Source organism: Phalaenopsis equestris, unplaced genomic scaffold (assembly GCF_001263595.1).
Source record: "Phalaenopsis equestris unplaced genomic scaffold, ASM126359v1 Scaffold000921, whole genome shotgun sequence".
NCBI lineage: Eukaryota > Viridiplantae > Streptophyta > Magnoliopsida > Asparagales > Orchidaceae > Phalaenopsis > Phalaenopsis equestris.
In genome coordinates, this window is record NW_018165360.1 from 165,967 (window position 1) to 178,419 (window position 12,453).

At 31.5% G+C, this 12,453-nt stretch overlaps 1 protein-coding gene across 1 annotated transcript in view; it reads left to right on the plus strand.

The window, feature by feature from the left end:
* LOC110032318 (cellulose synthase-like protein G3) overlaps nt 1-9,833 on the plus strand; it is a 36,476-nt gene extending 26,643 nt beyond the window's left edge. Inside the window, exons 2-6 of the mRNA XM_020735903.1 lie at nt 5,719-5,865; nt 6,838-6,963; nt 7,327-7,764; nt 8,279-8,626; nt 9,121-9,833. Of these exons, the coding sequence (XP_020591562.1) occupies nt 5,719-5,865; nt 6,838-6,963; nt 7,327-7,764; nt 8,279-8,626; nt 9,121-9,669 (1,608 nt within the window). The 3' untranslated portion in view covers nt 9,670-9,833. The remainder of the gene's footprint in view (nt 1-5,718; nt 5,866-6,837; nt 6,964-7,326; nt 7,765-8,278; nt 8,627-9,120) is intronic.
* The last annotated feature ends 2,620 nt before the right edge of the window (nt 9,834-12,453 follow it).

Here is a 12,453-nt window from a genome sequence, read left to right on the forward strand (position 1 = left end):
CTCCTCTTGAATTCTCTTATAATGATCTTCTCTACTAAATGCTAGAGGTTAAGATCAATATGTAGAATTTCAAGTTGAGTAAAAAGAAGAGTTTTGAATTTCTAATGGTGGGGGTACCTTTTCTAATTTTCTAAGACTAGTAAATAGGAAAGTCCTATGGCTAGACCTAGGCTACTAAAGAAGTTTTCTAGACCTCAACCAAAAGTGAGGTCAACAGTTCCACTCTAGATCTGTGACATCCCCTAGTTCTTCCTCCTTTGGATTCTACAATAAAATGTTTCAAATTTGAGTCATTCCCATTTCACACATCTTTGTCCGATGTTGTTGAAAAGTCCTATCCTTTTGAACTCCTTGAAGATAATATTCCTGATTTTTATCGAGAGTTTTCTTAGGTGACTTCTATCATTTAAGATGTAATTAACTATAGAGGTTTTCCCTTATAGGATGCTTCTCCAAACCCAGCTTAAAATAAACCCTATTTAATTCTTCATATTAAATAAGGAAAATTATCGGCAAATAAAATAGTTTTGCAGACCAAAAAGATGTCATATATTTCTTAGTTTATTTGATCGAGTATTATCCTCAAGTCTTGTGTTTATCCTTTGGGATAGATACAAGGTTTGAGGTATAGCGCTCTTTCATTTAAACTATGAACAAGATAGGGATAGTTTGATTTCATATTTTTCTAAACTTAAATCCATATGTAAATTAAAATGTGAAAGCGGACAACAGGATTTCAAATTCGGTGACAGACAGCTTCTAACGGGCAACTCCTCCAACAAAAAATAAAGCTGACAGGGATGCTGAGACAATGTTTTTTAGCTAGACATCTAGGGTCAGTTGTTGATCTTATTTTCATGTTTAAGATGATAATATGAGTGTCTACTTAAAGTTGTGGGGAAAGATGCCCCAACTTATAATTGATTCTCATGGACTTTATGTTTGAATGATATGTAGAATGATTATCTTGTTATAGTTAGTGTTCAGTCCCCATTTCTTAGAACAAGGATACAATTTTATATCGATCATTGCATTTGTCGGTATACTATGTAAAGAAAGATAGAAGTGTTAGAAATAGCTATCGTATTCTAGCTATGATTGTCATAAGCAGTGGATGCTGGTGGTCGTTGGTCGACAATGGTAGGTGGTGCATACCGATGTTGGCCGATGGTGCTCAGCAACTACAAATACAAGATTTCATAACTGAGTCTTCAATATGGTGTTATACATTACGATTGTACCTATGATATGATGTTAACATATAGAGATCCTTGATAGCAGCGAATGATCGAAGGTGGTCGACGACGATTGATAGGTGGTGATCAAAGGTGGTCGATGACTGCATATTGCAAAAGTTAATGTTGGGTCTTCAAAACTAAGTTATACATTATGAATGTATTTGGGATACATTTTTAGCAAGCAAGGGTCACCGACAACGACGAGCAAGGACAGTTGATGATAGCCGATGGTGGCTAACAATTAGTGGTCAATTGTGCTTGCTGGCTATGGGGGCCAGAAGTTATCAACAAGACTCCAATACGACCATACACATTACAATTGTATTTGGGATAAGATGTTAGCAAGCATGGGTGGTTGACGGTGTCGAGTAAGGACGGTTATATGCCCGACGATAGTTGATTGGAGGTGGTCGGTGGCTATGGAGGCCAAAAGTTGTTGTCATATCTCCCATACACATTACATACCAATTTGAGATAAAGTTAGTAAATAAGGGTCACTGATGGTAGCGAGCAGGGGTGGTTGATAGTAGTCGATGGAAGAAAGGCAGTGGTGAACGATGGTAAGTGGCTACTATAGTTAGAAGTTATTGTCGGATCAACAATATGATGTTATATGTTATTACTGTATTTAGGATATGATGTTATGAAGCACAGGTCACTGATAAAAGTAAGCAGGGACGACCGGCGTGCAATAATCACTGGTGTTCGACGGCTATATAGGGTGTAAGTTATCGCTGAGTCTCCAATATGATCTTATATATTAAGGCTACCATGGAGACTAGAAGTTATCTCTTTATATTTAGTCTAAAATAAACTCTGCATCCCCCCTTTAGATGAACAGAGGGGTCTATTTGAATAACTTTCTCAAACACCTGATTGGATAAATTGTATTGAATCTTCATGATTATAGGTGTTTTTTTTACTATTTTAAGTATCTTAATAACTACAGAATTGAGTGATCTTAGGCTCGTTGATTTTCTCTCATCGAGATGCTCAATTCTATAGTGGATACATTAAATTCTAAGTTAATTGGACTAGTGAATTGATGATCTAAAATATCAAAATATGTTTTAATTGTTTGACCTAAATTTCATTTACTTAATCAATCTGACCAATAGTTTAGTTAAAATTTGTTGTGAAATATATTGATTCGAAACGAATATGCTTTTCTCAACCAAGAAAGAATCACATTTGATCTCATGGATGAGAATGTAGTTCATGTGGTTAAGTGCAAATAAATAGGGAAATAAGTTTTGATTGACGTAAATTAGTGATTCTTGAGTGACAGGCTAGAACCTCTAATTTGATCCAGTGTAAAGGACTTAAGGGTAGATGTTAGCCTCTAGGCAGGGGATAGTGGGAGCTCTAGAGTGAGAGCTAGTATCTTCCCAACCAAACCAAGTATTTAAAAACTTGACTCAAGATTAGCCAATGTTCTTTATGTGCTTGTGAGAGGGTAAAGAATATGTATGCTCCTATTTGTCACAATATAATTTATAATAATTTTAATTATTCACTGATTATAATCTCATTGCGAGGAGAATTATACTTTCTAAAATTTGAACTCTTCTTCTTTTAGTGAACTAAACATTTACTTTAAGTTTAGAGATAAGAGTAGTTGATATAATTCACTTAGTTTAAAAAAAAATTTGACCTGCTTTCTTAGTAAAGTTTTGTGCAGCTTAATTAAAGTTTATTTGAGTTAATATTTTTGAATTTCTACATAATTAAACATCAATATTTTGATGTAAAAAAAACTCATGGAGTTATTTTGATAGTGAATATTTTCCTAGATATATAAATATTATAACTTTAGCATCAAGAAATTCAAGAAGAACTATCAAGCCATTTTTCAAAAGAAGATCATTGCCTTCCTTTAGAGATTGCAAACTACATTTGCAGCAAAAAGGTATACATCATACAAATTAGTATTTACCATTTTTTGGGAGAAAAATTAGAACATGGGATAATGAAATTGAGATCTTTCCAACACATTTTACTAAATTTGTAAATTGTATATAATACAATATAAAGGCATTTTTTTATGCTTTCAAAGAATTGTATAGTTTTTTTTTTTTTTTTTTTTTTTTTTTTTTACACCCAAACCCCCCCCCCCCCCCCCCCAAAATTTTTTTTTTTTTTTTTTGAAATTTTAATGAGTAAGAATGATTATGTTATTTTCCAGAACTCTAAAAAAAAGTATTAAGTTTCTATAAAGTAAATTTAAAAGTTAAAGGCTTGTATATGTGTTTCATGTGCCTCGATGATGATAGTATGTGTATCTAGGGAAAATATTTTGTACATTCATTGCACATCCGAACAATAGCCATGATGGGTCACATGCAAATGCACAGTGATGTGGCTGCATCCAGGCTATTGTTCTTACATGTAGATGTCCACACACAATATTTTCATGTGTTTAGTGCCCTTTTTAGCTCCCAGATAATTTTTTAAAGGACTTTTAAAACCATAAAATTAATTTTTTATGTTCCTGCTAGCATTTCTTATTTTTGGAAATTTACATATGTAATGCACAATTCTTTTATATTTACATATCTCGCACCTGAACTTCCATATTTACATATATAACATTTTGGTGCTTTAAATCTATTCATGAAAGGTGTATATCACTTTTAAGAGGGGGCAATAGTTCTTTCTTGATTTGATATTAATATTTGAGTGCTCTGTATGTAAATATGAAAGTTTATGTGTGAGATATGTAAAAACACAATATTTATGTGTTATGCATGTAAATGCCTTATGATGCATTTATATCTAACTTTTAGTAAAATCAAAGTGTGTTGAGCCAAATTTTTAAATTATTTTTTTGTCTTAGATGTCATGCTTAATTATGTTATGATCAAATTTATAATTTAAAGGGGATTACTTGGCTCATAACTCAAGGAAAGATTTATGTTAACATTTAAGGAGTAATCAGGCATCAAAGTTATTACAAATTTTGATTTCATATCATAGAATTTATAGAATTTAAAGTATTTTTATATGGATAGATTTGAATATTTAAAAATAAAGAGGGACATGACACTATGGTTGTTTTTTATTATGACTGTCAGCCACATATCTCCAAGGATATCCATCTAAATAATCAGATATGACATTTGAATAATAATATACTATCTAAAGAAAAAGAAATAATACCTTGACATAAACTTAATCATTTGGATGATGAAAATCTTTAGGATTATGAGTATACGTGAATCAAAGATTTTTTCCCCTACTTTATGGGTGTGTGATAGGCTTTATTTTATCTTGAGGTCTGATATCACTTGTTGACCTCATTATTTAGAAAGAAAAGAAATCATGAAGTCTAGAATAATTAAAAAAGATGCTAAATGATGTTTTTTATTGTTCATATAGTGTTCCACAAATGAGTTAGAAAATATATCTCATATTTTGATAATAGGAGGAGCTCTGAGATATCAAATGTATCAATGAATAAAGATTTGGTGCCCTCTTTAGAAGAAGGGATATTGATTGACTAGGAAGAAATGCACCATATCCCAAGTATCGATGGACATAAAGTATCAAACATTGGCAAAAATTAAGTGTTGATTGATTGGGAATGATGATGTCTGGTGATGATCAACAATCTATTTGATTGTTCTTCATGTAAGAAGGGGGAACAATAACTAGGAAAATTGGTGAGTAATAATAGTTGTTTGGACTTTTGCAAACATCAAATGATGAATAATTAGAAGTTTCAAACCTATAGCGATGGTCAATGGTTTTATTAGCCATTCTTCTCATGAAAAGGGAGATTGGTGGTACAAACAGATAATATAAGTGTGTATGTATGTATGAATATGAAATTTTTGAGTCATATTATCAAGCACAGTGATGTCTTTGGGAGACGTGAGAATAAGGAGCCACCGATCTCAATTATAGCTATGTGTAGCATCTTGTTAATAATAAAACGTTAAAATGACAATGACTCTTACTAATGATATGTAACACTAGATTCTACTTGTGTACAACAATCAATATGACTATGATGACTTACATTATGTTGCTCAATGATGAAATTATGGGTTCCTTATTACAATTAATAGTACCTTTTCTATAACCATATGTCATAAATTTGAGCCATATATTTTATAATGTATAGTTCATCATTCTAAAAAAAGAATAACTTGCAACTCACATTTATATAAATATCGTTCTTATGATCTCTAAACCTCTTTTAGAATGAATATTTAATGAATTAATCAATATGTGATGATACGTGAAATGCATTTATGTTCTTCAGATGAAAAAAAAATCTCGTTAGGAAGTATTAGCCAAATACTTTTTTCCCAAGGTATATATAATAAATATAAACAATGATTAAACCGACAACCAACGCAATTATGCATATTAATCATATTATTAAACCATATGGCTTAATTATTAAAAATATATATTTAACAATTAATTATGATATCTTCTGAAACTGTGGACTATGGATGTTTGTTGATGTCAGGTGATGTTTGAAAACCTCAAGGAAAGAGTGGATTATGCAATGGAAAAAGGGTGCGTCGATCTCAGCTTAGTGAGCTCGATGGAGGAGAAGGAAATCTTCAAGAAATGGAAAAATTTCAGTCGCATAGACCATCCTTCAATAATACAGGTAAATTTATATAGCATTCTTAGTAATATCTTTCAAATGTTTAATTAATTAAATTTTCCTGCTTCTTTGCTTTGATTTTATGGTTGATAGGAACATCCATTTTATAAACGCAGTGCTTGTTTTCTTAAACCACATTGTTAGCACACAACTAATCTTCATTTTATTAATAAGTAATCATATGAAAATTGGTGCCATATATTTATTAAGGACAGGGGTGGAACCAGGTTTTCTGGGTGGGCAATTAATCAGTCCCCTAAAATTTATAATTTATATATATAAATAATAAAATAAAAATTATTTTTCTTATGTACGTAGTTTAGGCAATTTAATAATTTTACCCTGTTTGATATACATTTTTGCCCAATATTTAAAAAAAAATTACATATTTGGTGATTTTGCCTATCCTGATAGATAATATTGACTCTATCCGTGATGATGAGATGGTATGTGATGTTAGGATTTATGAAAAATTGAATTTAATTTGCATGAGATATCTAAAACAAATGTTAGTATAGAAATAATTTAAAATTCTATGTTACATATGCAAATCTTCCCTTGTTTTTTTTTTAAATTCTATAATACTGTGTCCTTAAGTTACTCTCCTATAATGGAAAAGATGACATGATCTTTCAGCTCACTAGAGGGCAACTCTCATGATCAAGGAGACTAAAGAATATTTAGACCAGAGAAATTAGAGAATGATGGTTGAAGCAACAAAATCTTGTTCAAAATGGGTAGAAATATGACATATTTATACATTTTGTTCATAATTATGTGAAAACATGTTCATTTTATATTATTGATGATATAGTTTTTATTCATTGATAACCTCATAGCACAATTAGCACTTCCATCCCCATTTCTTTTAGCAAACTCCATAAATTTTCAACACTTATTACCCAAGTACAAGCAACCAAAGAAGCGATAACCAAATCAAGTCAGACTAACATACTAATTATATATATATATATAGTTCTTTTGGAAAGCAACAAGGACAAGGACATCAGTGGCAATCCCCTCCCAAATCTGATCTATATCTCCAGGGAGAAGCGCCCAGCTTCTCCCCACAACTTCAAGGCCGGAGCTCTCAACGCACTTGTTAGTCCTCATAATAATCCTCCTTTTTCCTTTTCTAAAAAAAAGATAAATTGAAATATTTTTATGTTGAAAATATAAGATAATAAGAGTAGCAAAAAATATAATATGTTTGATAGGAAGCATAAAACAACCTCATAAAACCAAGAATATATAAAGCATTATCATGAACACAAAATAAATCATCAAATAAGAAAAGCATTTCACGATCATAAATATAAGAAAATTAAATTATAACAATAAAATTGCCTAATTAAACTTTACTTTTAACATTTATACTACCCAAATGTTGTATATCTTACCAACAGTGTCATCATTTTGACGTATAAAATGTCAAAAACTCATCTTTTTGCATGCATGCAAAAGCTTCGTATCTCCGAAATCATGACCAATGCGCCATTGATCCTCACCTTGAACTGCGACATGTGTTCCAACGATCCAAACACGCCGCAGCGAGCTCTCTGCTACTTTCTTGACGACCAACTATCACCTAACCTTTCCTTCGTCCAGTTCCCGCAGCGGTTTGGCGCCGGACTTAACAAGAACGATATCTATGCAGGAGAGTTCCGGCGGGTTTTCATCCTCGGTTCATTTGGATTTGATGGATTGCAGGTTGCCAACTATGTTGGGACCGGCTGCTTCTTCTCTCGCCGGTCATTTTATAGCTTGCCACCGGCAGTCGTGGCTTTTTCTGATGAAGTCAGGCTGCCGGGTAGTTTACTGAGCTCAGAGTTTGTTTTGCTGAAAGCTCATGAAGCAGCTAGTTGCAGATATGAAGAAGAGCATAAAGAGTGGGGTTATCAGGTGTGTAACAAAAAATAAAATTTTATTTGATTTTTTTTAATGAACTTTAACAATGTTTTACATATATATCAGCAGTCACATAAATAGCTAGCATAGAAACTAATCATAAATTAATTAATATATTAAATTTATTTAACATAACATTTCTCAATTTGTAGGATTAAGTATGATAATCTTTTGGTCATATAATTAATGAACTTTATAATGTTTTACATATACATCAGCAGTCACATGAGGAGCTAGCATATAAACTAATCATAAGTTAATTTATATTTGAATTTACTTAACATAACATTTCTCAATTTGTAGGATTAAGTATGATAATCTTTTGATCATATAATTAATGAACTCTAACATTGTTTTACATATATATCAGCAGTCAAATAAGTAGCTAGCATATAAGCTAATCATAAATTAATTTATAATTGAATTTATTTAACATAACATTTCTTAGTTTGTAGGATTAAGCATAATAATTTTTTGCTCATATAATTAATAAATTCTCTGGTGATAGATTGGATTCAGGTATGGTTCTCTAGTGGAAGATTACTACACTGGTTACAGATTACATTGCCATGGATGGAAGTCTGTGTTTTGTAACCCAGATAGGCCAGCATTTCTAGGAGATGCGCCAAATAGTTTGATTGATGCGTTGAGTCAGTGCAAGAGATGGTTTGTAGGACTTTATCAGGTTTGTTTCTCCAGATATTGTCCTATTTTCTATGGGAGCAGAAAGGTTTCGTTGATATTTGGATTATGTTATATGCATTATGCAATATGGGCATCTTGGTGCATTCCATTGACTATATATGGTCTTCTTCCTCAATTGGCTCTTTTCTATGGCAAACCTCTTTTCCCAAAGGTATGTCTATCAATTACCTTATAAGTGTATAACTTTTGTTAGAATTATGTATATCTATATAAATATATTTCAGTATTGATAGTTTCATTTGTCTCAGAGAGCATGAAAATCTGAATTTGATTAATTCATTAATAATTGCAACTTATGTCAATTGATCTTGTTGAAAACATACTTTTTGAAGAAAGGAAATTTGAGAATGTTTTGGTGGGTGAATAGTATGTAATGTTAATGAGTTCTTAATATATTTAAATTAAGGTTTAAGTACAATTGAGAAGGAATTCTTGGAAAAAATAAGAATGAGTAAAATAAGCATCCTTTTTTAAGAGAGTTTGTGTAGTTTTTTAAGTTTAATTTTATTTTGTGGTGAGTTATAATTTTGAGTTTATAAAAGTTTAGCAAACTCATAAAGTTGCATGAAATTAACATATAACTGTGAAACAATATGCACTTTGTTTTGGTACCTATTTAGTCTAAGATTTTGTTTTTTATGGCAGGCCTCAGATCCATGGTTTTTCCTCTATGTCTATCTCTTCTTAGCCACCTATGCCCAAGATCTCATTGAGTACATGGAAGTCGGTGGATTAATTCGAAGATGGTGGAGTGAGCAAAGAATGTGGATGATTAAAGGTGTCACAGCTTCCTTGTTTGGAACCTTGGATTTTATACTTAGCCAAATAGGGATCTCAGCCCCAGGGTTCACCTTAACAAACAAAGTCAAAAAAGGAGAAGAAAACAAGCTATATGACAATGGCAAGTTTGTCTTCGGCATAGCTTCGCCTTTCTTCTTCTCACTGGGGATTATAGCCATTATTAATCTTATATCCTTCATTTATGGGTTCACAGAGGCTTTAAGAAGAGTTGGAGGGTTGGATGAGATGCTTATTCAATTGTTGCTATCTGGATTTATTGTCGCAAGCTCATGGCCTGTATATGAGGCAATGTTTGTCAGAAAAGATTGTGGGAAAATGCCAGGAAGTGTCACCATGGCCTCTATTTTTCTCAGCTCAATATTCTTCTATCTCGGGCACTCATATTTTTCATAAAATGATTAGCTCGATTAATGTTTTGTATCTTGTTAGTAATTTAATTATGAACAGTTGAGTAGCTATTGGATGATGTTATGGTAGCTAAATAAATAAGGGATTACAAATTATTTTTGTTGGATTAGTAATTTGAATAATGTACTCTCTACCGAGGAAGAAATAAAATTGCCAACTTTTTCTTGTTTAGGTACTCTAATGGAGATTTGTTTCATTTTTTGTATATATTTCTTTTAAATGAAAATTCTGGCCTGGTTGCTGAACATGTAATATTTATTTTGATAATAGCTGGCAGGAAAATTGATTGTTTGTGTGGTTCCTTTTTGAGGCCAACACATCTTGTTTATGTTTATACTCTAGGATCCAATCTAGGTATACAAGAACTTTAACAAGATCTTTAATAAAATTTCATAATGATTAAGTGGACTTTAAATTAAGCATTGAATCCTAATGCTAATAACAATCCATCAGTTTTGATTTGAAATGGAATTAAAATTGGTAATCAACTCACCCAAATAGAAGTCGAGCCGGCCACAACGATGCCATTAAGAAACACGTAAACCCAATAGACCTATTTGTGGGACCCACAAAATCAATTGAACCCAATCACCCAAGTGTTTGGTCTAATAAACCTAAGTGAGTTGTAGGTCATTGAAAACTAGACATCAAGGTTCAAAACTAGATGAAACCAAATTGAACTATATAATATTGTTACTATACTTAACTGAATTAAAACAAAATCAAAGCCAATTGAACTAAGATTTCTTCAGCGGGCCCACTTAGCCTATATGAACAAAATAAGTTAAATTGAACAAAATCAATTGAAATTTGAACCAATTATACCCAAATTTAGTCCAATCAATTTATAAACTAAAATAACAAATCAAATATAAAATTAATAGGTGGCAACTTTACATTAATTCAATAACCAACCTGACCCGTTTAACCCATTTGAACATATTGAACTAAATCTAAATTCAATTCAAATTAAAGAAATTTATTTAATCTTAAATTTTTTTAATTATTACTAAAACAACCCAAATTGAAGTCTAATATAGTAAGTTGGGATATTTGAACCAATTTGGCTTAATTGGCTTAGATTGAGTTAAAATTCAAATTACATCAATCTGAACATCTTTCAAAGACAAAATAATAATAATAATAATAAATAAATAAATAAATAAATAAATCAATCAAAGAAAACCTATATCAAGCTCAACTAAATCAAACATGGGTCAATTTGACCACTTGATCTAATTTGACCCAAATGAATCATATTGAATCAAAATCAAATTAAACCCAAATTAATTCATTTTAAATTTTTCTCAAAGTTAAATCATTAATTAGACATATTTCAATGCAATTTAAGACTTGTTTTGGTCGAATTTGTTCAATTGTGTCAATTAGCCCAAATTGATCTAGCTAGACCAAAATTAGTCAAAATCAAATAAAATCAAAATTACACAAATATATATATGTAGATACATACATATATATAGACACACACAGACACAGACACACAGACACACAGACATACTTATTGCATTATCAGCTCTATATTGACTTCATTGCATGTAGCATTGGCTAGAAAACCATGTCTTCTTCATGAAATATTGAATTATTTCTCTTTGTAGGACTTGTTTAAACCTTCTAGTAGGACATTGGCATCACATCACATGATATGCTCTACATATTTGTATAGACTTGTTGCATGTTCATTAGGCTACTCGCTCACTACCAGAACACATACTTACATCCACCCACTTATTTCAACTGCCTTATCTTGCCTAACTTGCCTATTCTTCTTCCAGAAGGGTTGCAACCTAGTGCTATCATTTTTGGCCGATAAACATACTGATGCAATAGATCATCCTTGACCATAGATTGAGTCATGGATTGCCTCTTTGTAGTGGATCTTTGTGTTTGGAACTAATTAATTCCCATTTTCTTGCAAGTCATCCTTTCGTAGGACTTGGTTGGTTTCTTGTATATAGGAGCATATTTAAAAAAAATAATAAATTTAAGAAATTTAAAACTAGTCGGTTGGATGGTAATATAAATATTATTTACTTGAAATAGTCCTTAAATGTTAGGGAAACTTTTTTAACCTCAAAATAAATAGTATCTACTAGTGACTATTTAAATAAAAATTCCTGCAATCAATCTAGGTGAATCACTTCAGAGTTACAGTATTTGAAATCTTGATTGATAATTTGTTTTTAGCCTTTTTTTAGGCGAGGGATAGACAGTGATTCAAGAATGATGGCAACCCTAGAAAATGCGAGATTGAGAAATGGGAAGGGAAGAATTATATAGAGCGAAGGAGATTAGTTCATTTCATCTTGATACCCTAAAACTCACAAAGTAAGTGGATTTGTTCATTTCATCTTGATACCTTTATACTATTTGAGGGAAGTATTAAAAAATTTACAAAAACTTTTGAAGTCACATTATATACCTATTAAACACTGGATATTCACCATTTACCCATAATCCACTAAGACCCACTATAGCTTTCTATATATATAGATTAATAGATGTATATATATATATGTATATATATAGATAGATAGATAAATATATATATGTATGTATATGTTGGCACTATTTTTTGTATGGGGTTTGCCCTTAAGAAGCTGTCGGTCATCGGAATTGAAATCCCGTTGCCCGCTTCGGAAGGACGTTCTAAAAATTTTTAGTTTTAAAAAAGATGAAGTCAAACTGACCCCATAATTTTCATAGTTTAGATGAAAGAGCGTTTTACCTCAAATCCTGTATCTATCCCAA